General features: G+C 37.7%; 1 protein-coding gene and 11 non-coding genes across 13 annotated transcripts; 11 read left to right on the plus strand and 1 right to left on the minus strand.

The window, feature by feature from the left end:
• Positions 1-1130: 1130 nt before the first annotated feature.
• LOC117289959 (transmembrane protein 134-like) lies at positions 1131-18233 on the minus strand. 2 transcript variants are annotated; one of them, XM_033771168.1, is made up of 6 exons: positions 18065-18233; positions 8080-8165; positions 6299-6375; positions 5137-5178; positions 3491-3547; positions 1131-1376 (listed from the first exon to the last, which is right to left on the minus strand). In XM_033771168.1, the coding sequence occupies exons 1-6, from the start codon at positions 18080-18082 to the stop codon at positions 1288-1290; spliced, it is 369 nt and encodes a 122-aa protein (XP_033627059.1). In that variant the 5' UTR covers positions 18083-18233; the 3' UTR covers positions 1131-1287. The 2 variants fall into 2 exon arrangements, with proteins under 2 accessions (XP_033627059.1, XP_033627058.1); XM_033771167.1 differs by lacking the exon at positions 18065-18233 and adding an exon at positions 11181-12649.
• A 541-nt stretch (positions 18234-18774) lies between these two features.
• Trnah-gug lies at positions 18775-18846 on the plus strand. Its single transcript has one exon. It is a non-coding gene; the product is annotated as a tRNA-His (tRNA).
• A 455-nt stretch (positions 18847-19301) lies between these two features.
• Trnah-gug lies at positions 19302-19373 on the plus strand. The gene has a single exon. It is a non-coding gene; the product is annotated as a tRNA-His (tRNA).
• A 980-nt stretch (positions 19374-20353) lies between these two features.
• Positions 20354-20425, plus strand: Trnah-gug. The gene has a single exon. It is a non-coding gene; the product is annotated as a tRNA-His (tRNA).
• Positions 20426-21122: 697 nt separating this feature from the next.
• On the plus strand, positions 21123-21194 carry Trnah-gug. Its single transcript has one exon. It is a non-coding gene; the product is annotated as a tRNA-His (tRNA).
• A 498-nt stretch (positions 21195-21692) lies between these two features.
• Trnah-gug lies at positions 21693-21764 on the plus strand. The gene has a single exon. It is a non-coding gene; the product is annotated as a tRNA-His (tRNA).
• A 389-nt stretch (positions 21765-22153) lies between these two features.
• Positions 22154-22225, plus strand: Trnah-gug. The gene has a single exon. It is a non-coding gene; the product is annotated as a tRNA-His (tRNA).
• Positions 22226-22931: 706 nt separating this feature from the next.
• On the plus strand, positions 22932-23003 carry Trnah-gug. The gene has a single exon. It is a non-coding gene; the product is annotated as a tRNA-His (tRNA).
• A 691-nt stretch (positions 23004-23694) lies between these two features.
• On the plus strand, positions 23695-23766 carry Trnah-gug. The gene has a single exon. It is a non-coding gene; the product is annotated as a tRNA-His (tRNA).
• A 705-nt stretch (positions 23767-24471) lies between these two features.
• On the plus strand, positions 24472-24543 carry Trnah-gug. Its single transcript has one exon. It is a non-coding gene; the product is annotated as a tRNA-His (tRNA).
• Positions 24544-25235: 692 nt separating this feature from the next.
• Positions 25236-25307, plus strand: Trnah-gug. Its single transcript has one exon. It is a non-coding gene; the product is annotated as a tRNA-His (tRNA).
• Positions 25308-26176: 869 nt separating this feature from the next.
• Trnah-gug lies at positions 26177-26248 on the plus strand. Its single transcript has one exon. It is a non-coding gene; the product is annotated as a tRNA-His (tRNA).
• The last annotated feature ends 195 nt before the right edge of the window (positions 26249-26443 follow it).

Raw genomic sequence — 26443 nt, forward strand, 5'->3', positions numbered from 1 at the left:
TTTCTTGAAAAGGTTTAGCTCTGATATTTTCTCGTTACTCATGATTAAAAACTGTTATTTTATTTTGTTATTGTAGTCTGATCATACCCTGCATATTAAAAATAATAATCCTCGTCACCCGACCGGGACCAGACTAAATCCAGCCTCAGGCTGTATTTGAATAGGCAGCTGCAACTAATTTCAGCATATATGCTTCAACACATGTAAAAAACCTTGCAGTACCGTCATCGATCCGTTTTTTTCTGACTTTGCAATAAGGGATAATTAAATCGGCCCCATTTTTATAATGTCTGAAAACAATTTAAAAATTAATTTTGCACAGCAAAATTTGTTGACTTGAGTTATTTTTTGCACACTGAGTAATTGAGCATCAAATGATGATTTTTGAGCAGCAACCGTCTCTTGGCCCCAGGGCAAAGGGCCAATTTTATAGTGCTACTTAACGGAAAGCAAATTTGTGTGCTAACTAAAACAGACAAATTTGCTTAAGCAAAAGAGATTCTGGTCAAGCAAATAAAATCCCGTTCCAGAAATTACTTTGGTTACAATACACCACGTGACCTTAAAATGTCCTTTCTTAACGTTGAAAATGGCGACCAAAATATATTTTTGGGAAGTCAGCTTTGAGCTTTTGAGTGCCTTGACTACAGTCATTGTGTCTGGAATGTTAATTAACAATTGATTACTAAACAAAATAACAATCAAGTAATAACTTACAGCTTATAAAATGCATGGCATTACCAGACTCAACACATGGCACTCCCAGGGTTTTACAGACACTGGACACTTTTGGTAATTGTCAAAGACCAGTCTTCTCACTTTGTGTATCTCAACATATGCACAAAATAAAAAAACTGTGAGAATTTTAGCTCAATTGTTTGATGAAAGTGGGAGATAATATAGGAAGAAAAAACACCCTTTTCACACAAAGTTGTGTGCTTTCAGATGCTTGATTTCGGGACCTCAAAATCTAATTCTGAGGTCTCAAAATCAAATTCAAATATTTTAGTGGAAAATGACTTCTTTCTCAAGGGTGTTTTTTTCTTTTATAGTTATCTCGCAACTCCGGCGACCAATCGAGCTCAAATTTTCACAGGTTTGTTATTTTATGCATATATTGAGATACACTAAGTGAGAAGACTGGTCTTTGACAACTACCAATAGTGTCCAGTGTCTTTAACATGATAATCCAGCTGCAGCTGCTTATTTAGAAACGACCTCGGATTAAAATGGCCGACTTGTGAGCAAGGTCTACTGCACATTCTCCGTGGGGTCACTCCGCTGTCCTCATCTTGACATACTGAAGATTGACAAGTGGTTCATCTCAAATCCTCGTATGCCTTTGGCTGCAAAGTAGATGTAACCGGTGTGGTACACTGCGAAGGATAATAGAGATAACAATAACAATAATGGTACGAATACAAGACATTTATAAGGGCAAATAATGCAGGAGCCTCTATGCGCAACACAAAACTTAAAACAATGACAAAATAAACTACAAGCAATTGTTACAACAAAAAGATTCAAACAAACGAGTCATAAAAAGTCCCTTGAAAATCTTAATAGAGTGAGCTTGGCGAATATGAAGATGTAAGTCATTCCATAACGAGGGTGCAATGCTTTTGAAACCTCTTTGAGCGGAGAACTTAGTTGAAAAAGAAGTTTCAGTCAGCAGGGATCGGCCAGCGGACAAAGAGGCTGAATAGGAATACATGTATGTAGAAAGTCAGATACATAGACGGGAGATAGGCCATAAAGAGCTTTGAAAGGGATAATATGCAATTTATATCCGATCTGTAGTTTGATCGAGAGCCAGTGGAGTTCTTGATATGAGACACTACATTACAAAAGCTTTCAATTTATTTTAATTAATTCTGGTTATGAAGCCAAGGACTCTCAGAAAAGTGAAATTTAAAGGAACGTTACAGAATTAAAATTAACACGGTCTAATGATGATGATGATAGTAAAAAACATCCCTTGAAATATTTCTGTCTGAAATTTCATACTTGATGAGAAATAAATAGTTTAATTTCGCGTTTGTGGGTTTATTGCTCAATGAGCATTTTATTCATTTTCTTGTTTTGGCATCAATGCAATGCAAAATTTGTAATCGGTTTTCCACTATTCTCTCATGACCCAGATGGCCGATCGATCTCAAACCTCTACAGGTTTGTCAGTTTATGTGTATGGTGAACTACGTGCTTACACTGCCAGCAACCTTTTGCCAGCGAAACCACCTCTGTAATGTTCCTTTAATTACTGTCTAAGAACCCAATGGAGACAAGACAAGGAAGGAAAGTTTAGCTTTAGATGTGAGAGAAAAAAACCAGCAGAAATATTCTAGGGAAAACCCACTCAGTCAAGTGGGGACAGAAAACCCAATCCACATACATGTAGTGCCCCCGACGTTCCAACCTAGGTTCTAGAGGTGGAAAGCGAGGAAAGATACCAATATGCTAACCCAACGACCCAAAGGTTAAATGTCACAAACACAAACTAGTGTCCCAGTGGTTGTCGGACATGGCACAAGTTTGAAGGGAAGGTACACCTTTGGTAATTGTCAAAGACCAGTCTTCTCACTAGGTGTATCCCATCATATGCATAAAATAACAAGCCAGTGAAAGCTGGGCTCAATCGGTCATCGAAGTTGCGAGAAAATGATGAAAGAAAAAACACCCTTGTTGGACGAATTTGTGTGCTTTCAGACAGGAATAAAAGACTTCTAGCTAGAAGTCTTTTATTATTTTAGTGAGAAATTACCTCTTTCTCAAAAACTACATTACTTCAGAGAGAGTCGTTTCCCATAATGTTTTATACTATCAAGAGCTCTCCAATGCTCGTTACCAAGTCAGTTTTTAAGTTAATATTTGTTTTGAGTAATTACCAAACGTGTACCTTCCCTTTAAGCTTAGACAGGTTACCAGCCACAATAAAACAGTGTCATGCCAACATTTACGTATACCGTTAAACAGCTTCATAGGACCAATGTTTAATGTTAAAGCTTGTAAACCCAGAACGTTTAAAGCACTCAATAAATGTTGTTTTCCCCCAAAAACAATAATACATGAACATCGTACTTTAAAGGAACATTACAGAATTGATTTTTGCTGTTGCTGGCAGTGTAAGCACTTTATGTAAGCCATCGTATACATAAACTGACAATCCTGTAGAAGTTTGAGATCGATCAGCCATCTTGGACACACGAAAATAGTGAAAAAACAACAACACATTTTGCATGACATTGATAAAAACAAAAAATAATAAAATGCTCACTGAGCAATAAATTTCAAACGGGAAACAAATTTTATTTATTTTCATCAAATATGACATTTCAGACAGAAATATTTCAATGGGTGTTTCTACCATCATAATTATTGGACCATGTAAATTTTTCTTCACTTTTTTTTCTTCTTACCAATTCTGGGGTGTCCAATAATTGCATTAAATGAAAAAACAACCATCAAATGTGACATTATTTTTAATACTTACGTCCCGGCACAAAGAACAGGAAGCCGATGATGATAAAAATTGCACTGGCAATATGTTCTGTCGAAGGAAAAATGTAAAAATTCATCGATTAATAATCATTGCTTGATTGATTTGAAGTGGCTACAGCTAGAGCAATGTATTACAATAAAGACCCTATCTCTGGTTACACCCTTAGGCCGAGTAAAAAAATAAACATGTTTAGCGTCCGGGTTTCTCAAAAAAAGGAAGGAGGAGGGGCTTTTTATTTTTTATTTCAAGATGGCCGCCATTCTTTTTAAAATGTCAAATACCCATTGTTTTTTCTCCTGCTCAAACACACAATACATAAACGAAACATTTTGGTCAAGACATTCAGACAAGACATTCAGATTGTTTTAGCTGAGATCGTTTAAAATAACCCTTTTTTCATAATTTTGTTTTTTTTACTCGGCCTTATGTTCCAACACCTCTACACATGTAAGTTCCTAACCCAAACCAGAACCCTCACCCGTCCGAACATAAAATAGTCAACCTCTTTCTAAACCACCCTTTGTTGGAAAAAGAAAAATAACAGATTGTTTCAATCTAATCTTTGCAAGATATGAAATTCCTTGCATTGGTGGACCATAAACATTAGAACATGCAGCTCAAAGCCTCGCCCTATAAAGGACCCAACATTAAAAAATTCCTGTTTTGATGTATTCTCAGTGTTGTCTGCTGCCGTCGTATACATTCACGTGCATGACGAATGTTTGTAAATCTTTGTCACCGTATCTTGACTGCAAAGCGTTAACATGCAAACGCAACGCAAGATATGCGCATCATGCGTCTTGCGTATGATAAAAAACGGCAATCTTTAACGTACGGAGCTGCATAATTTCGCGAAAAAATTACGCATTTGTAAGGAAAATATGACGACCAAAACCCACTGCAGTGCTGGCATAGAATATGAATCTGTTGAAATTAGTGGTTTCTTGCAGGTAAGATTTGAGTTATGAAGCTTTGAAAAGATTCCTCCCCAGAAATGGACCCTGTAGTATAAAACAAAAGTGTAAGGCCGCCAGGGCTATACTCAAAGCCCAAACCCAAGTTGCTTGTAATTAAAGCGTTTATTTGTTTTTTTCCTATAGGTTTCTTTTTTAAGCTGACACACTATACAATTGTTGCATGCTGTGACGGGGTCCATGGCGTTTTGTACACTCGAGGAGGAAAATGGCACCCGAGGCGAAGCCGAGGGGGAAAATGGCACCCGAGGCGAAGCTGAGGGTGCCATTTGCCACTGAGGGTGTACAAAACCCATGGACCCCAGTCACAGCATTCAACAATTTTTTTTGTTATACCTTTGTAAATTGTTATTCCTCTTCTCGAAGTTCTGTTGTCATCTTCAAACATTATTACGACAGACTATTCATTGTTTAATAAGCAGACGAACAAGAAACAATTCCCTCAAACCCGCGGTTGTTTCGTACACAGCGCTGGAAATCGACCATGCCGGGAATGATCAAGGTGATGTACACCGGTGTACATCACTTTTCATTTTACCCGGCCCGTCGAGCCATGTAACATGCGTTTTTGTTGCGCGTCACATGATTGGTTCTCGACCAATCAAACTTCACACTTTGTTACCGAGGTATAACAAATTTAGTTGAAAACCATTGCCAACTCACCACGTTTTGTTGCCTCAAACACTATTCCAGCAGCTATTAACACTGCAAGATAGGAGAAAAAAAACACAGCATTAAAATTCACACAGCACCTGCGCACAATTTCATACGGTCCAATATTAAACCTACTCCTTTTGAATAGCACCATATGATGGTTTACAAGGTGCTGTGGTGCATAATGCTGCAAATCAGACCAGGAACAACGGGGCAAACCCTTTCTCTTTACGGTAAGTGCACTGGGTTCTTTTACGTGTGTTACACAACACACAGGACCAATTGTTTTACATCCCATCCGAAGGACGAAGCAATGGTAAAGTGTCTTGCTTAAAGGCAGTGGACACTATTGGTAATTGTCAAAGACTAGCCTTCACAGTTGGTGTATCTCAACATATGCATGAAACAACAAACCTGTGAAAGTTTGAGCTCAATCGGTCATCGAACTTGCGAGATAATAATGAAAGAAAAAACACCCTGGTCACACAAAGTTGTGTGCGTTTAGATGGTTGATTTCGAGACCTCAAATTCTAAACTTGAGGTCTCAAAATCAAATTCGTGGAAAATTACCTCTTTCTCGAAAACTATGTCACTTCAGAGGGAGCCGCTTCTCACAATGTTTTATACCATCAACCTCTCCCCATTACTCGTCACCAAGAAAGGTTTCATGCTAATAACTATTTTGAGTAATTACCAATAGTGTCCACTGCCTTTAAGGACACAAGTGTCATGGCTGGGGATTCGAACCCACACTCTGCTAATCTGAGACGCCAGAGCTTGAGTCTACTCTAGTTGCTCTTAACAGCTCCGTTACGACATGCCATAAAAGTAATTTGAGGATACTCATACTACCCTAGAGCAATCCGTATCTGGAACCGACTTCCTGCTCCAGCAGTGAATGCTCCATTGATGGAAACATTTAAGTCGGCAGCTCTTCCAGCCATCAGGGAGATGCGTCCACCACCAAGTCTAAGAAGTCTATAAATTATAAGTATCTTTTTACATCATCACCAGCACATCTTTGTATACACCTTTTTTTTATCCATTGAATTTATTGTTTTCGATTGCCACCTTGAGTTCTTGCTGCACCGGCTGATAGGTCATTGGCCACCGACCTCCTAGTTTAACCCACTGAAAACTGAGTAATAAAACATTCGTTTCTTCTACTTACAAATGCCCACAACAAGCATAACAACTGATCCCAGCACAGCTCTCCAATTCTGCCTGATCTCCGGATGCTGCCACCACCTGCGAGAGAAAATGGGAATTTGGCAAAAAGGAAAAGGTTTGAACAAAAACTAATGAAGGTGAAGAATTCAGATGAAGAAACTAATAATACAGGCCTGTAAGTTTCGTTTTTGAAAGGACAAGGGCACCAAGGCAAGGCATTTTCGCCTTGGTGAAGGGCACCCTATGAGGAAATTGTAAATATCTAGTGGAGCATTTCAAGGGCACCAAGGTAATGACTAGGGGGCACAGAGGCAATCGCGTCCGTTGCCTCCAAGAAGTATCAGGCCTGGAATTAAAGATTAAAATCAAGTTGATTTCCTCTTCATATTCTTTTACTGGGATACTAGGGGTATACGCAGTTGGGTGATGACACCCTTCTGTTGGAGCATTTCAAGAGAACCAGGGTAATGACCAGGGTGCACAGAGGCAATCGCTTCCGTTGCCTCCGAGAAGTATTAGGCCTGGAATTAAAGATTAAAATCAAGTTTGATTTCCTCTTCATATTCTTTTACTGGGATACTAGGGGTATACGCAGTTGGGTGATGACACCCTTCTATTGGAGCATTTCAAGAGCACCAGGGTAATGACCAGGGTGCCCCGAGGCAATCGTTTCCGTTGCCTCCGAGAAGTATCAGGCCTGGAATTAAAAATTAAAATCAAGTTTGATTTCCTTTTCAGATTCTTTTGCTGGGGTACTAGGTGTTGTTATGACACCCTTCAGCGAACCAGCAACTAACGCCGAGAGAAAGTTTACATTTGGTAAAAGTGGAGGATTCCATTGGGGTCAGTTATTGTAACCAAAAATTTCCCCCATAAATTCATGTTCTGATATTGCATTCACCAATCCTCCTTTCCGATTTAATATTACGTTTCATGGCTTAAAATTGTTGGTGACAACAGCTCTGACAAGTTTTTCTGGCATTTAGAAAAAAGTCTTTGTTGCAAATGAGGGTTTAATAACAGGCCTTCTAGTGAATAACAAAGAAATAAATTTAAAAAAGCTGTTTCTCCCTTTTGATCTTGAAAGAATATCAGACAGACATTTTTGTTGTCAAGCGCCTTTGAACAGCATTGTCCGGAAAAGGGTGCAATTTAAGTTTAATTATTATTATTTTTGAGTACACTAATTATTATGCTTATAATTTTCTATCATATGCTGGTAAGCTTAGTAGAAGTAATGAGACTTTTTTTTTTAATGATGATTACTCTTAAAGGCAGTGGACACTATTGGTAACTACTCTAAATAATTATCATCATAAAACCTTTCTTTATTACGAGTAATGGGGAGAGGTTGATAGTAAAAAACATTCTGAGAAACAGCTCCCTCTGAAGTGACGTAGATTTTGAGAAAGAAGTAATTTTTGCATGCATTTGATTTCGAGACCTCAAGTTTAGAATTTGAGGTCTCGAAATCAAGCATCAGAAAGCACACAACTTCGTGACACAAGGTTTTTTTTCTTTCATTATTATCTCGCAAATTCGACGACCGATTGAGCTCAAATTTTCACAGGTTTGTTATTTTATGCATATGTTGAGATACACCAACTGTGAAGGCTAGTCTTTGACAATAACCAATAGTGTCCACTGTCTTTAACTTTAGGATCACTCCTCATGTGATCATGTACATTTTGTGTCACTTGTGATAAAAACTGGATCCAGTGCAACAGAAGTCATGGTGTGCAAAGAAAGAATTGAATTTAGAAACAGAAAGTCTGAGCTTACCACATTTTTCCCGAGGCGGGAGCATTGTACTCGGATTCTTTCCTGGCCTGGGTGCTGTAATTCTCCTGTGACTCTTCAATCAATGGCTGCAATACAAAAATAACAGGGATTAGAACGAAAGCCAACACACCACATGTTGTTTTAGCAAAAGTATTCATTTAAAGGCAGTGGACACTATTGGTAATTACTCATAATAATCATTTAAGCATAAAAACTTCGATTTCGAGACCTCATTTAGATTTTGAGGTCTTGAAACTAATACATCTGAAAGCACACAACTTCGTGTGACAAGGGGGTTTTTTCTTCCATTATTATCTCGCAAATTGGTCGACCAATTGAGGTAAAATTTGCACAGGTTTGTTATTTCGTGCATATGTTGAGATACACCAAGTAAGAAGACTGGTCTTTGACAATTATCAATAGTGTCCACTGCCTTTAAAGGAACATGTTGCCTTGGATCGGTCGAGTTGGTCTTTGAAAAGCGTTTGTAACCGTTTGTTATAAAATGCATTGTTAGAAAGATGTTTTAAAAGTAGAATACAATGATCCATACATTTTTGCCTCGAAATTGCGTGGTTTTCCTTTTACTTTGCGAACTAACACGGTCGGCCATTTATGGGAGTCAAAAATTTGACTCCCATAGATGGCCGACCGTGTTTGTCGATGAGGTAAAAGGAAAACCACGCAATTTATTGAGTCACACTAATTGCAAAAGTTTGTTTTATTGTTGATTATTGTTTATTGGGTGGTTATTGGTGACATAATAATAATAATAATAAACTACAGCATTTATAAGGCGCACTTTACTGAAAAGGAGAAACATTCAAAGGCGCCGGTCAAGTTTTGTCAAGATGTTGGAAAGCAAGCAAGAATAAGTGTGTTTTGAGTTTCTGCTGGAAGAGAGTGATGTTGTGTATTTGTCTGAGGTAATCCGGAAGTGAGTTCCAGAGTCTTGGTGCTATGTTGGAGTATCCAAAATCGGACAAGAGTTTCAAGCCAGAAGTGACCTAATTTGCATATTTAAATTAGGTAGTAATTAGCAATCTTTAAGGTCAATTATCTCTAAAACAGTTCATTTTATGGACAAGGTTTGTGTTAGAGGTGATTAGAAACCTGACCTTGAGAATCTAAAAAATATATTTGTATACTGCGAAACGCGGGGAAACAAGGGTGGGTTTTCCTGTTATTTTCTCCCGACTCCGATGAACGATTGAGCCTAAATTTTTACAGGTTTGTTGTTTTATATATAAGTTGTGGTACACGAAGTGTGAGCCTTGGACAATATTGTTTAACGAAAGTGTCCAATGGCTTTAAAATATAAGCACAAAAACTAGCTCATCACAACAAAAATACCAGTAAAAAATTCTGTATCACAAGTAACATCTGTAAATTTTTGCTTTACCTAGATAGAAAATTGTTCAGCAATATTTTTTGCTTCAAGGCGCTCTAGTCAATGATGATGACAATTTGGCCCTGTATATTCATCAATAATTATTCCAACAAAAGAGCTGTCATTATGAGACAGGTTTATTAAAAAAATAGCGACCCAAGTAAACAATTGGGCTTTGTTAGTGTATGGAATACATGCAACAACACTTTTTTAATAAATGGTATTCTCTTTATAGTTTACAGTGTCTGTCCTAATGGACCATAATGGACAAGGAGAGCGAAGGGAGTGTATAGTATAACTTTGGTAATTATTAAGGACCAGAAAAACCTACTTGGTAAAGAGCACTGGAGAGCTGTTGATACTATAACAAATTGGTTCAGAAACGACCCCTTTTGAAGTAATGTAGTTTTAGAGAAAGAGGTAATTTTTTCACCAAATCATTTGAACCTGATGAAGCCTTTCTCGGGCATCTGAAAGCACACAATTCTTTGCAACAAGGGTGTTTTTTTTTTCTTGAAACCTTGGCCTACTCGCTCTTGAAATAACCCATGACACACACAGCAATTGCCGTGGTGCCCTTTGCTTTTGCTGCGGTGCCCTTTGCAAGGTTCCAATACAAACTTACATTTTCCCATAGGAGTGCCCCTTACCAGAGGAAAAGTGCTGTGTCCCTTAAAGCCATTGGACCCTTTCGGTAAACAGTGTTGTCCAAGGCCCACACTTTGTGTACCACAACTTCTATATCAAATAACAAAATTTAGGCTCAATTGGTCATCGGAGTCGGGAGAAAACAACGGAAAAACCCACCCTTGTTTCCGCGCGTTTCATGACATGTGTTTCAAATAAATCCGTAATTCTCGTTAACGAGAATTTATATTGTTTTGCTGTTTTCTCAAAAAGTAAAGCATTTCATGGAATAATATTTCAAGAGAAGTCTTTCACCATTGCCTTCTGTAAACCCTGTAAGTTATTTGTAAATCTGTGAACTTTTTTTTTTTTTTCTGAACCGAAAGGGTCCAATGGCTTTAAAGAGCAAGGCCTGAATGACTGAGATTTTCAGTGGTTGAATTTTGCCAGGGCGGCCCCAGCAATGGGTCTTTTAGTTTTCCCAAAACATTCTTTCTAATGCTACTATTGAAAAGTAACTGCCACCAAGAAAAGCACAACATAATATGATATATTGTTGAGAGAATGCAAAAACTCAAAATTTAACAGAGAAATAAAGCAAATCTGAGAACCTTGTAAGTTCCGGGAGAAACCGAAGCCCTTACTGTGTTCAAAGTGAACTTTGCAATGGGGCCTCTGCAAGCTAAGGGTCTACAGTTTGCTTCCAACAACAAACTACCTCTATGCTACTATGTATTTAGAAGTAACTGCCACCAAGAAAAATAAAGAAACAAATTATTAAGAGAATGCAAAAATTCAAGATTTGAAATAAATAAAAGAAAATCTGAGAACATTGTATGTTTCGGAAGAAACCGATGTCCCACTGAATTCAAAGCAAGAACTATCAAGGGCCAAGATTTTCATTGGTTGAACTTTTGCATTGGCGGCCTCAAGCCAAAGGTCAAGAGTATTTTTTTCCTAAATACAAACTACTACTATGCTACTATTAAAAGAAGTAACTGCCACCAAGAACACCAAAACATATGATATTGTTGAAAGAATGCAAAAATTCAAAATTGAAAATAAAATAAATAAATTGGAGAACCTTATATGTTCCGGAAGAAGCCGATGCCAAACTATCCATATCAATCACTTCCTCAGCCACTCCATCCTGGTAAGACATTTTTCCGTCTCTAGAATTCGTTTTCTTTCTCTAGCAAAAGGGTCTATTAAAACAGATCAATGTTCGTCTCCTAATTTTTGCTGAAATAAGGCACTGGGGAAGATGTATGTAGATTGCTAAAAACAATTCCAATACTGAACCATTATGGTGACAAAGTATCAGAAGTCAGGCAAGCTGCAAAATAGTTTTGTGATGATCGATCGACTTGTAGAAAATTGCAGGGAATCGAAATTAACACCTTGGTGTACATGTCCCGGTGAGTAGGTTGTTTTATGTACACAGACTCGGCCACACACTCCGGGGAACGATTTTTCTTGTATAGCAGAGCAAAATCACGATTTGCTAGTCAATATTGGCATTCAGTGCGCACAAATAAGGTCAGTCTAAATTTGTTGAGCACTACACAAAACTGTTGGTCGATATCGTTCCCTGCACCACAATGACCAGTTGACCACCAGTGATGAAAGAAAAGACAGATCCAAAATGTATCGGTTGCTACTCAAAAAATCACGTACAGTACATGCTAGTCAATATTGGCATTCAGTATGCACAACTTGGTGTCAGTCTAAATTTGTTGCTACACCAAATTGCAGAATATTATCGTTCGCTGTACCATAATGAGCAGTTGACCACCAGTAAATGAAAGAAAAGACAGATCCAAAATGTATCAGTTGCTACTCAAAAATCACGATTTGAATCAGCATTCAGTGTGCACAAAATAAGTTCAGTCAAAATGTGTTGCTACACAAAACAGGCTGGACGATATCGTTCCCTGCACTCAAACCACACAATGTCCAGTTGACCAGTGATGAAAGTAAGGAAAGTCCAAATAGTGCAAAGTATCACCAAAGCTTTACTGGTGTCAGTCAGCGAATTCCTGCAACAAGTATCCACAGAAACCACAACTTATCCAACGGTGATAGTCCAGGTATTGTGCAGGTGTCAAGAGCAGGTCTCAGCACTGGTTCAGTAGTAAGCCTTGCGTGGGTGCCAAGTGTACGTACTGCATGCAGAGACGATCAATTCTTTTAATTCAAACCTCTAAAACTTCAGGTTGAATGATAGGAGCACTTAGTTTTCCAACGTGGAGAAAAAGGTCAATTGTTGAACATGTAATACAAAAATCCCAGGAATCCATGGAAATACTCCAATATATCCAAACAATTATCATAGAGTAGATCGAAACAAAGCTGCACAAGCCCGGGTGTAGCAGAATAAATATTGCAGAGAGCTTTTACCAGCTTTTCAGCTTTACTAAAGCAGTGCTTCACCAGATGCTCTCACTACGTCCAACCTGTTACTCATCCAAACATTCTGTATGCTGGGTGTACAAATACACTATTAGAGAGCCAGGGCAGTCATCCTAACATAACTAATGCATAATTAATGTGGGCAGGCTGGGAGAAGGCCTATTTACATTGTTCTCTATTTAATACTAGTGTGAAGTGCCTTTGGATGATTGAGCCACACTGTGTGATATTGATTGGGAACTCCACAGTGTGGGTTGGTTTAGTAAATTGAATGTACTTTGCATATCATTTGTAGTTCATGAATCCCTGCGCTATGCATGGATGGGAGTAGCTAACTGCCATTAGAGAAAGGACCAGTACTACATGTACTCATACAAACCGTTGATCACAGAGTTTAACATTATCAGCTCCTGAGAGCATTGCACCATAGAGCAAGGACCAGGCACGATTGCACCCAGTATTTAACATTATCAGCTCCTGAGAGCATTGCACCATAGAGCAAGGACCAGGCACGATTGCACCCAGTATTTAACATTATCAGCTCCTGAGAGCATTGCACCATAGAGCAAGGACCAGGCACGATTGCACCCAGTATTTAACATTATCAGCTCCTGAGAGCATTGCACCATAGAGCAAGGACCAGGCACGATTGCACCCAGTATTTAACATTATCAGCTCCTGAGAGCATTGCACCATAGAGCAAGGACCAGGCACGATTGCACCCAGTATTTAACATTATCAGCTCCTGAGAGCATTGCACCATAGAGCAAGGACCAGGCACGATTGCACCCAGTATTTAACATTATCAGCTCCTGAGAGCATTGCACCATAGAGCAAGGACCAGGCACGATTGCACCCAGTATTTAACATTATCAGCTCCTGAGAGCATTGCACCATAGAGCAAGGACCAGGCACGATTGCACCCAGTATTCTATTATTAGAGCACACTTTGAACCCTTTGAAATTTACTGTTAAGAGGAAAAGCACCCCCTCTCCCCCCCCCCCCCCATGACAGCAGAGCACAACATGTACATTTTTTATCATATTTTCAAGGTTCACCATGTAGGGCCTATGTGTGCATTTATTAAATGAAAACAGCTGCTCAACAAGGTTGAAAAAAAAAAATACAATTTGCAAGATAAAAACTAAGTTTAGGGGTTTGCACCGGTAAGGCCTATTTCTGGCAGTGGCTGCTTAATGTGCCGCAGCACTTTGTAAGCCTTTACATAAATGGGTCTCACAATTCAAAAACTTCAAAAACCTGTCTATAAAAATACCCATTTAATAAGCCATTTGAGATGCTTGTAGATAAGGCACTGTATAAAAACTTCTAAAAACTGTTCCCATTGCCTCCCCCATTTACATCATGCATGATGTGGAAGAGGGTGTGTCCCCTCTCCAATTGTTCCCATACTTCAACCATGGAGGTAGTGCTCTATTAATACAAACTTATGATGGGCATTGTTGTTTAGAAATTAGGCTATAATATTAGGCTATAATTAGGCTATAATATAGAAGTAGTCACAGGCTAGTCAGTACTTAAATTTTTACACCAAAAGATTTTCTGGTTAAGACTCCAGAGTGCTAATCGAGTCTAACCTCCAAATTTGCGTGTATATATATATGACCAGCCTCAAAATTCTAGTGTTCGAATCCATGTATGTAGGTGCTATTTTTTGTCAAATGAATGAAAAAGTGGCAGTAGGATTGGACATAGATCTAGTAAAACTAAAGTGCTCCTCTATTGCATTCTCAGTTCTATTCCTTGAACCACTCTTAAAGACAGCGGACACTAGTGCTGGGCGAATAGTGAAATTTTGTTATTCGGATACCGCTGGCCAACTATCCGAAATTAACCGGATATTCGAATAGTTTTTTTCGCCGCTAGAGGGCGCTATTAAAACAAAAAATTGTAAAAAAAATTAAAAAATATTTTTTTTTGCCGCTGTTCGTTTGTGAGATTTTATGGGCGGATTGATATTAGTTTTAGACGGTGTCACTCGGTTCATTCATAAAAATGACCCGATCTAATTTAAAGATGGCAATTTGCTTTTTCTTTTGATCGTTATTGACTCTACGTGAAGGAAAATTACGTCAGAAATGTCATTGTTTTAACTCTTCACGGAGGTGAGCATAGTTAAATACTTAATTAGTGCTGTTTTATGCTGTCTTAATAGAAGTTTCATAAGGATTCAGACAAAACATTCCTATCAGTTGTCGCCTGATGTCCGCGGATATTCGGATATTAAAGAATATCTGGTTACTCGGTTGTAATTACAGAACTATCCGGTTTGTAAATAGGTATTCGCGCCCATTGCGGATATCTGGTTAAGAAAAAAAAGGCATTCGCGGTTACGGATAGGAAAACCTATTCGCCATTAACCGGATAGTCGAATATTTCGCACAGGCCTAGCGGACACTATTGATAATTTTCAAAGACCATTCTCTCTTGGTGTATCTAAACATTATGCATAATATAACAAACCTGTGAAGATTTGAGCTCACTTGGTCGTCGAAGTTGCGAGATATGAGTGAAATAAAACAAAAAACCTCGTCACACGAAGTTGCTTGATTTCGAAACCTCAAATTCTAAACTCGAGGTCTCGAAATCAAATTCGTTGAAAATTACTTCTTTCTCGAAAACTGTGTCACTCAAGCAGATGCACGAATGTGTCAGCCATATTCAATCGTGGATGAGTCGTAATTTCCTGCGACTGAACGCGGAAAAGACACAAGTTCTTGTTTTGGGATCGCGACACGACCATGCAAAGTTTACTTCCCAACAGTTCTCAATCAACAACCACGATCTGTCCGCCTCCAAAAGTGCACGCAATCTGGGAGTTGTATACGACAAGCTGTTCAACATGGAATCACACATCTCAAGCGTGTGCAAAAGCGCTAACTTCCATCTTCGTAACATAGCCAAAATTCGCAAATATTTGTCTCTGGATACAGCTGAGAAAGTCATCCATGCTCTGGTCTCCTCCCGCTTGGATTGTTGCAACGCGCTCTTGGTTGGGCTTCCAGCTACATCTACTTCTCGTCTCCAACGTGTTCACAATAATGCCGCTCGAGTTGTTGTCCAAGCCAGAAAATACGATCACATTTCGCCAGTCCCAAGACGCCTACATTGGCTCCCCATCGCAAAGAGGATCACCTTCAAAATCTGCCTCCTTGTGTTCAAAGTTCTGCATGGACAAGCCCCACAGTATCTTTGTGAACTCATCTTCACTAAGCACAGCAGTCGTTCTCTACGGTCTGCTGGGTCTCACTTGCTGGTAGAGCCAAGGTCTAGAACAATTCGTTACGGAGACCGTGCTTTCGCTAAAGCTGCTCCTGCCCTTTGGAATAAGCTCCCAGTCTCACTTCGCCAAACAACATCACTCAACAACTTCAAGAGGGAACTGAAAACACACTTGTTCACTTAGACTTTCATTGGGTTTCATTATGTTTTGTTTATTCTTCATTTTCTATTGTATAATGTTTTCATTTTGTGTAGGCGCCTTGATCGGTTTTCTGGAAAAGTGCGCATTATAAATCCATATTATTATTATTATTATTATTATTATGCCGATAATTATTTTGAGTAATTACCAATAGTGTCCACTGCCTTTAAAACAATCCTGGGTGCCATGAACACACACACACATTTTAGAATCCTATTCCTCAATTTTTTTTTGAGATACGACACCCTAAAAAATTAAAGCCATTATAAATACACTTTCGAAACAGAGAAGAAGAAAAAAAAGTTCACAGATTTACAAATAACTTACAGGGTTTACAGAAGGTAATAGTAAAAGACTTCTCTTGAAATATTATTCCATGAAATGCTTTACTTTTTGAGAAAACATTCAAACAATTATCAATTCTCGACATCAAGAATTACAGAGTTATAGTAAACACATGTCATGACACGGCGAAACGTGCGAAAACAAGAGTGGGTTTTCCCGTTATTTTCTCCCGACTCCGATGACCGATTGAGCCTAAATTTTCTTAGGTTTGTTATTTTATATACATAGAAGTTGTGATACACGAAGTGTGGGCCTTGGACAATACTGTTTACCGAAAGTGTCCACTGGCTTTAAGCCCTGTGTGTTCATGGCACCCATAGGGAATCGTATGAAAAAAATACTAGCAAAATCCGACAAGGAGCCTGCCAAATTTTTCAGGATTTTAGGTGATTTGGTACCTGCAAAAAAATGTGTTACAAAGAGGGACAATTGGTACTGGAATTCTTGTTCCGATAGGCTGCCACCATTGTTTATTGTATTCGACATTAGGTTGGACTTTGGACCAGCTCTATCAAACATTGTGGGACTGTCCTTACTCTATGGTAGGACGACCAGTCCTGTGATGTGTATAGGCCAACTGTCCACATCACCATGTGGTTGTATGTGCTTGCATGTTTTAAAGCCACTGGACACTATTGGTCATAATAGCATAAAAACTTACTTACGAGTAATGGATAGCTGTTGATAGTATAAAACATTGTGAGAAACGATTCCCTCTGAAGTAACGTAGTTTTCACGAAAGTAATTTTCCACTAAAATATTTGAATTTGATTTCAAGACCTCAGAATTTAGATTTTGAGGTCCCCAAATCAAGCATCAGAAAGCACACAACTTCGTGTGACATGGGTATTTTTTCTTCCATTAGTATCTCACGACTTTGACGAACAATTGAGTTCAAATTTTCACAGGTCATACACCAAGTGAGAAGACGGGTCTTTGACAATTACCAAAGGTGTCCAGTGTCTTTAACATTCCAATTGTCAAAGCATTTTACAAAATAAAATAGAAAACCCTCTTGGGATTTTGTAAGCAAAATTTTTGTCAACATATTGTAATTGTTGTAAGAAAAAACTTGGAATATATTGGAATTAAATTTATTTAAACCTCATTAACCATTTGATGTAAAATTAAATAGCTTAAATGTTATTGTTATAGCACCCGTACATGTGGAGTCAGGTAAGTTACATGCACAGAGTTAAAATTGTATGCATTCGTTCATCGTTCATTTATTCTTTCATTCGTTCGTTCGTTCGTTCGTTCATTCATTCATTCCTTCATCATTCATGCAGTAAATTGGACACTGTTGTTACGGATCCATCGTCGGTCTCATCGTTAAATGCCACTTATTATTTTTACAAAAAGGGATATCTCATTGAGGTAAATTAGATACTATTGAAAAATAGTGGCGCCATACGGAAACTTTTCCTTTTAATCTTATTCTTATTATGCTTTTAATTCTTCACTCAAAAATTAGATATTCCTTTTTGTAAAAAAAATGAGTGAATATTTTTGGCAGGATACGGCAAGTTTTCCCAAGAAAGCCAGGAAGCCGAGAGCCATAATAGCCCTACAACAAGAGACTTATTAGGAGGAGAGTTCATGTGAATTTTGAGACAATATAATGGAGAGGAGATGAGAAAAAGTTAACAAGGCTACACACGAGCGCCCTCTGCTGACAATTGATCTGACTTGAGTCTTATTACTTACTCAGGTCTCAGTCTTATTAGTATTTTCACAAAAATCCGTTATCATGTTTTTCACTAACCTCCCAATTTTCCGACATTGTCAGTTCGCAAGGGCAGCCGTCAAGCTTTCCAGATGAGAACTACATCAGCCACATCTCAAAACAAGCTATTTTTGTGCATTTAAGTTCATTTTCACTTTTGTTTCTCGTGTTGTGTACAATCTTTGGGCATGTTTTTTGTGTGTACTGTATGCACGCAATCATCGCATTCTGGGTGGTACCTAGTGACCGACCATTCACATATCATACAACGATACGCAAGGCACCAGGTCCCTCATGCGGCTTGTCGATTAAACCATGGAGCAGGTTGAGTGAAATATTCTTAATGGGTCAAAAGAAATAAGATTAGATACATTGTTTCATACATTATCAACTCTCAACATCGTTTTATAAAATTTAAATAAACTAGTGACAAACATTCTGTTTACAATTAAATGCACTACGATTGTTTAAAAAGATAAAACTCATAAATTAGGCCCCTCCTTAAAACCTATTTTACCTGCTATGAATAATAGACTCTTCCAACAGTAATCGCTCTCTATCTCGTAAAAAAAAAAATAACAAGAACGTTCAGTATTATTGTAAAAACTTATATGAGTTCCTTACATTAACATTTTTAGAACTGACATCACCAGAGTTTGGTGTATTTATATCTTACGTAAATTTGCATTTGTTGTTTTTATCTATATATTGTTACAATTTCCTGGATGAGTCAAGTTGTCACGTAGCGTGCCGTGATCGTCTAGTGGTTAGGACATTGCGTTGTGGTCGCAATAACCCAGGTTCGAATCCTGGTCACGGCAGAATGAAAAATTCGGGCACGAAAGTGACGGCACATTTTTTTTTTCTTTTTTCGATGGTTGAAGTATTTATTTTTTGCATGTATTTATCCCATGAAAGCTTTAAGTTTTACTCATTTTGACTTCTTCTTTACTGTCTACGAGTTCCGCATAATTCAAACGTGTGGACCAAATCAACCGAACCAACATATTTTGTCAATTTCTGTTGTCCTAAATAATTAGTTTGCTAAACAATAAACAATTTTTTGTTTACGAAAACATTTTTTCGTCTAGACATATTGAAGAAAACATATTTAGCGGTGCATATTCGACATTATACATAGTCATAACATTTACAAAAATTTTCAAACATTTCCCCAAATTTGTTTTATAAAAGTTTTTTTTTCAGGCAATGTTAGCCAACTATAGACATAACAGAGTCGCATCCAAACACTCAAATTAAGTCAGTCACAAAGCGTGCCGTGGTCGTCTAGTGGTTAGGACATTGCGTTGTGGTCGCAATAACCCAGGTTCGAATCCTGGTCGCGGCAGAATTGAAACATTCGTGCACGAAAGTGGCTGCGAGTTGTTTTCTTCATATAGGGTTTATAGTCACAGTAGTTCTGTTTTGCATGATGAATACACAGTTTGATTTAATTCGTGCCCCTGACGGGACCACAAAGTCCACCAACAACGTGCAGTGACCCAATCACCCAAAGCCAACAAATTGTTACTGTCGAACTAATTTGTTATTGTTAGACTATTATTTTTTTTTTACGAAAATATGTTTTGCCCGTCTAGAAATTTAAAAGAAGAAAACATTTTAGGTGTATGCGCTCCGACTGAAAGTGATTTAATTCAGCAAAAAATATTAAAATAATACGAGTATGGCCATGACGGCCGGTAAAATAAAGTCTGATGCCTGTGTTCCCGCCGACCAATGACACGGATTTTAAGTGTGTAAAACATTTACAAGTCTGTGATAAATGTTCAAAAAATTATAAATATATAAGTTCAATTGTCAATAAATTAAGTTAAAAATACTCATACAAAAAGTTCCAAACATTCCCAACCGAGTAAAATAAAAAACATACAAGTTAAACATGATGTTGAAAAGGCAATTTTTGCCAACTTTATAAGACACAATTGAAGTAATACTTGTTGATAAATTTCGAAAAGGTTTAGACCAAAGGTGTAATCATCGTTTCTAAAACTTGCTAACTACCGTTTGATTGTTGATTGATTGATGTAATTTTTTTTCAATTTTTTTTTTATTTCTGTAAAGTTTTATTTTTTGTTATGTGATTTCTTATATTTCTTTATTTATTTTATTTTTATTATTATTTGTAAATGGAAAACATAAAACAAATTCTTATACATGCATCATTTCACAAAGAAACAATAGTCACTTTGATTGTTGTATGATTATGAATGTTTGTTTAACAACCTTTATTTACCATGCGCCGATACTGAGATACGTTGATATAATTCATTTTAACCACAGCAATGTTTTCAAGTTGTCACGTAGCGTGCCGTGATCGTCTAGTGGTTAGGACATTGCGTTGTGGTCGCAATAACCCAGGTTCGAATCCTGGTCGCGGCAGAATGAAATATTCGGGCACGAAAGTGACGTCTAGACTTTTTTTTACACTATTTAAAGTCCAAGTATTTCTTATTTTGCATGTAGTTAACTCATAAAACTTCAAATTGGTCTCGTGTATCTTCTTCTTCTTTTACACTGTACAGCGGGTGTTCTGGACGGGTCCACAAAATGTTCACATATTCAAATTATGCGTACTGCATCACCCAAAATCTATAGACATATTTATTATTCTGTCGAACTTCCTAAATAAAATGAAAAAATGATCGCAAGGGCAGTCCTCAAGCTTTCCAGATAAAAACCTTTAAAAAACTTATTTTATTATTAGCAAATGCTACTAATGGGTTTTGTTGTTTATGAAAACATGTTTTTTTCCCGTTTAGTCATTAAAAAAAAAACATATTTAACGGCTTGGCATTCCTAGATCTAATCAAAATTCGAATGAAACATTGATTTTTGTTCAGCAAGATATTAAAATGTTACGAGTATGGCCATATGGTAAAACAAAGTGTGACGTGTCTTCCACTACCGACCAATGACAATAACATAAATGGAAATATAATGTTTAATATACATGCTCCTAAAATAAATGTTCAAAAACTTTTCTAATAAATAAACAAACAAGTGCAACTGTCCCAAAACTGATATATTTTGTAAATAAATTCAAACCACATTATTTATCAAGTCAGTCACGTAGCGTGCCGTGATCGTCTAGTGGTTAGGACATTGCGTTGTGGTCGCAATAACCCAGGTTCGAATCCTGGTCACGGCAGAATGAAACATTTCGGCACGAAAGTGACGGTAAGTTTTTTTTACCTTTCCAAAATGATCCTTCAAGGTTCACGCGTGAGTTCGTTCGATGAAACAAAAGGTGGACAGCACGTGTGCTTTTCCTCAGTTTTTAAAGTTTCCAGTTTTTAAAATTAAGATAAATTTAACGGCTAGCTATAGGCATATTTGTACTAAATTGTCAAATTTATTTCTGATTTTTTTTATTGTGAACAATCGAACGAAAGTATTTTGCATCGAACAGAGACACTGGAATTCACGTCGAAATTCTTTGTATATAAAAATTAATAATTATTTTGTTGTGTATAATAACAACAGTAGGCCTACGCCACCAATGTTTTTAGCTTGACTGAGGTCTATGTCTTTTATGCACAAAATATTGCTTTCATAAGAATTGGTGACGCAAGATAATGTATTGGACTTTGGCGGCAATCTATATTGCATGAACCAGTAGTAACTATTTCAAGTTGTTACGTAGCGTGCCGTGATCGTCTAGTGGTTAGGACATTGCGTTGTGGTCGCAATAACCCAGGTTCGAATCCTGGTCACGGCATAATGAAATATTCGGGCACGAAAGTGACGGCAAATTTTTTCCCAAGAGAGCAATTACTTGTTTCGCATGATTATAATTTATTCATACGACTTTCATATTTAATATACCCCTCCCCTTTTTAACAGAGCAAGGCTTGGCAGAGGCAAATACTTTATACAATTCTTAAAGCTTCATATGACATTTTAATACATAAAGATATGCGGCAATTAAGCCCCAGATTGAACGAAACATGTGAATATTAGTTTTGGTCTTCCACCAAATTATCGATTTCATAGGCAGCGTATAGGCCTATTAACACCAGATATTTTATTTGAATTCGGTCTGCTGTACTGGCCTATAATGCATGAACAGGTTAGCAACTGTCAAGTCAGTCACGTTACGTGCATGCAGCCGTGATCGTCTAGTGGTTAGGACATTGCGTTGTGGTCGCAATAACCCAGGTTCGAATCCTGGTCACGGCAGAGTGAACAAGTTCGGGCACGAAATTGACAGCAAGATTATTTTTCCTCAAATGAGAACAACATATTTCTTGTTTCGCATAATGATTATTTATACAACTTTCATCGTAATCTTTCCCCCCTTTTTAACAGTACAACCGGGCTGGGCCCAGAGAAATTATACCATTATTATATTATAGTTTCCATACGATGTTCCCCTTTTTGATTGCTTTTTTTTGGTCTTATTTTGCTTTATACCTAAAGGGATTGCTCCTTTTGATGGTGATTTGGTTCGCTTTTGGGCAATCCCTGGGCTTCTGTTTGTTTGTTGTTTTTTTTTGCTTTTTTTTTTTACTGCTCTATCGTTTTCCTAATGTTTTTAAATCCTTTGTTGCTGTATGGTTTTTATGTTTTTAAAACCTACGAATAAATAAATATAAATAAATACATGTACGAAATAAAAAAAAAACCAATAGGCCTAATGCCCATTTTAAAATAAAGAAACAGTATTTCAATTCGGTAACTAAGATTGATAGAAACGCGTGAATACCATTTTGCTATTGGTCCCTTTTCGCCCTTATAGCTTTATAGGCCTAGCTAGACCTATTTTGCACAAAATATTGCTTTATATTATAATTATTGACACCAGATAATGATTAGGACTTTGACTGTCGGCTTTGGCCTATTGCACGAACAATTTCGAAACTCTTTCAAGTCAGTCACGTAGCGTGCCGTGATCGTCTAGTGGTTAGGACATTGCGTTGTGGTCGCAATAACCCAGGTTCGAATCCTGGTCACGGCAGAATAAACAATTCGGGCACGAAAGTGACGGACAATTTTTCCCCAAATGACAAGAAATTGTATCGCATGGTTATAATTTATTTCTATATTTTTCATTTGTTTTCTACCCCTCCCCTTTTTTTTAAAAGACCGACTTTTCGACATTAAACAAACATTTTTAGAACCATTGAAATATAACGAAACGCGATAATTAGGCCCCAGAATATACTATTTTGCTCTTGGTCGCGTTTTCCTCACTATTGGTAACTACTCAAATAGTTTTTAGCACTAAAACCTTACTTGGTAACGAGTAACGGGGAGAGGTTGATAGTATAAAACATTGCGAGAAACGGCTCCCTCTGAAGTGACGTAGATTTCGAGAAAGAAGTAATTTTCCTCGAATTTGATTTCGAGACCTCAGAATTAGATTTTGAGGTCTCGAAATTAAGCATCTGAAAGCACAACTTCGTGTGACAATGTTTTTTTTCTTTTCATATATAGTTGTCTCGCAACTTCGACGACCAATTGAGCTCAAATTTTCACAGGTTGGTTATTTTATGCATATTATTATTTTGAGATACACCAAGTGAGAAGACTGGTCTTTGACACACGTTTACTGCTTTCATAAGTATTGCCGCCCGACGTAAACTTTGGTTGGATGTGAGCCCATTGCTTAAACAAGTTAGCTACCAATTCAAGTTGTCACGTAGCGTGCCGTGATCGTCTAGTGGTTAGGACATTGCGTTGTGGTCGCAATAACCCAGGTTCGAATCCTGGTCACGGCAGAGTGAACAAATTCGGGCACGAAATTGACAGCAAGATTATTTTTCCTCAAATGAGAACAACATATTTCTTGTTTCGCATAATGATTATTTATACAACTTTCATCGTAATCTTTCCCCCCTTTTTAACAGTACAACCGGGCTGGGCCCAGAGAAATTATATCATTATTATATTATAGTTTCCATACGATGTTCCCCTTTTTGATTGCTTTTTTTTGGTCTTATTTTGCTTTATACCTAAAGGGATTGCTCCTTTTGATGGTGATTTGGTTCGCTTTTGGGCAATCCCTGGGCTTCTGTTTGTTTGTTGTTTTTTTTTGCTTTTTTTTTTACTGCTCTATCGTTTTCCTAATGTTTTTAAATCCTTTGTTGCTGTATGGTTTTTATGTTTTTAAAACCTACGAATAAATAAATATAAATAAATACATGTACGAAATAAAAAAAAAACCAATAGGCCTAATGCCCATTTTAAAATAAAGAAACAGTATTTCAATTCGGTAACTAAGATTGATAGAAACGCGTGAATACCATTTTGCTATTGGTCCCTTTTCGCCCTTATAGCTTTATAGGCCTAGCTAGACCTATTTTGCACAAAATATTGCTTTATATTATAATTATTGACACCAGATAATGATTAGGACTTTGACTGTCGGCTTTGGCCTATTGCACGAACAATTTCGAAACTCTTTCAAATCAGTCACGTAGCGTGCCGTGATCGTCTAGTGGTTAGGACATTGCGTTGTGGTCGCAATAACCCAGGTTCGAATCCTGGTCACGGCAGAATAAACAATTCGGGCACGAAAGTGACGGACAATTTTTCCCCAAATGACAAGAAATTGTATCGCATGGTTATAATTTATTTCTATATTTTTCATTTGTTTTCTACCCCTACCCTTTTTTTTAACAGACCGACTTTTCGACATTAAACAAACATTTTTAGAACCATTGAAATATAACGAAACGCGATAATTAGGCCCCAGAATATACTATTTTGCTCTTGGTCGCGTTTTCCTCACTATTGGTAACTACTCAAAATAGTTTTTAGCACTAAAACCTTACTTGGTAACGAGTAACGGGGAGAGGTTGATAGTATAAAACATTGCGAGAAACGGCTCCCTCTGAAGTGACGTAGATTTCGAGAAAGAAGTAATTTTCCTCGAATTTGATTTCGAGACCTCAGAATTAGATTTTGAGGTCTCGAAATTAAGCATCTGAAAGCACAACTTCGTGTGACAATGTTTTTTTTTTTTTCATATATAGTTGTCTCGCAACTTCGACGACCAATTGAGCTCAAATTTTCACAGGTTGGTTATTTTATGCATATTATTATTTTGAGATACACCAAGTGAGAAGACTGGTCTTTGACACACGTTTACTGCTTTCATAAGTATTGCCGCCCGACGTAAACTTTGGTTGGATGTGAGCCCATTGCTTAAACAAGTTAGCTACCAATTCAAGTTGTCACGTAGCGTGCCGTGATCGTCTAGTGGTTAGGACATTGCGTTGTGGTCGCAATAACCCAGGTTCGAATCCTGGTCACGGCAGAATGGAACACTTCGGGCACGAAAGTGACGGCAATTTTTTTTGGCATTTTCCACGTTTAGGCACATATACCTTTTTTGAGTTTGTTCGTAGACGCAATAGGGGGGCAGCACGTGTGCTTTCCCCCAGATTTTAAAATTGAAGGTTTTAAAGTCAAGATAAATTTAACGGCTATTAAGTGAGCCAAGAGAAATATTCTGCAAACGGACAGATTAATTTATATGAATTCGCGCCAGATTCTTTGTAAAAATGTATGTTTATTTTGTGCACCTTTTGTGCTTGAAAAAAAAAGAGGCTTTATAAGCCGAGGCCTTATACGCACAAAATATTGCTTTTGGCGCCAAATATTGTGTTGGACTTCGATCGGCTTTTGGCCTATTCTATAAACAAGTTAGTGACGTACCCAAGTCAGTCACGTAGCGTGCCGTGATCGTCTAGTGGTTAGGACATTGCGTTGTGGTCGCAATAACCCAGGTTCGAATCCTGGAACGGTCAGGGCAGAATGAAATATTTGGGCAAGAAATTGGCTGCAACACTTTTGGCCTTTTCCACATTGACCTTTCGTTCGTGAGTTCGCTTCTTTTTTTTTCTTCACAGTTTTACACATTATTTTAGAAACATTTAACGGCCAAGCCCCTATTGGCCAATTTATTACTGATGTTTTTTTTAAAGTGAACTATCAAACAAAACATTCTGCAAACGGACAGAGACATTGGGATTTGCGTCAAATATCTTTGGAAAACAATAATATCAACAATTACGCCACAACGTTTTTCAGCTTTAGGCTTAAAATATTGCTTTATTGGGCTTTAGTCGTCTATTGCCTATTGCATGAACAAGTTAGTAACTATTTTAAGTTGTCACGTAGCGTGCCGTGATCGTCTAATGGTTAGGACATTGCGTTGTGGTCGCAATAACCCAGGTTCGAATCCTGGTCACGGGGGCAGAATGAAAAATATTCGGGCACGAAAGTGACGGCAATATTAATTTGTTGACCATTAAAAGGTTCGTGCGTGAGTTCGTTCGATGATGCAAAAGTTTGCCGCACGTGTTCTTTCCCCGTTTTTAAACTGTCAGATTAAAAAATTAAGATAACTTTAACGGTCATTTGTACTAAATTAATTGTCCAATTTATTAC

Source organism: Asterias rubens, chromosome 5, assembly GCF_902459465.1.
Source record: "Asterias rubens chromosome 5, eAstRub1.3, whole genome shotgun sequence".
NCBI lineage: Eukaryota > Metazoa > Echinodermata > Asteroidea > Forcipulatida > Asteriidae > Asterias > Asterias rubens.

Bases quoted from the DNA above. Each gene is read 5' to 3' on its own strand.
- LOC117289959 (XM_033771167.1), bottom strand. From the start codon at position 11,258: ATGTCTTACCAGGATGGAGTGGCTGAGGAAGTGATTGATATGGATAGT. The intron at 8,166-11,180 runs GTTCTCCAATTT...TTTGTATTGCAG, and splicing joins CTTCTTCCGGAACATATAAG to CCATTGATTGAAGAGTCACA. The intron at 6,376-8,079 runs GTAAGCTCAGAC...TTTCTCTCGCAG, and splicing joins CCCGCCTCGGGAAAAATGTG to GTGGTGGCAGCATCCGGAGA.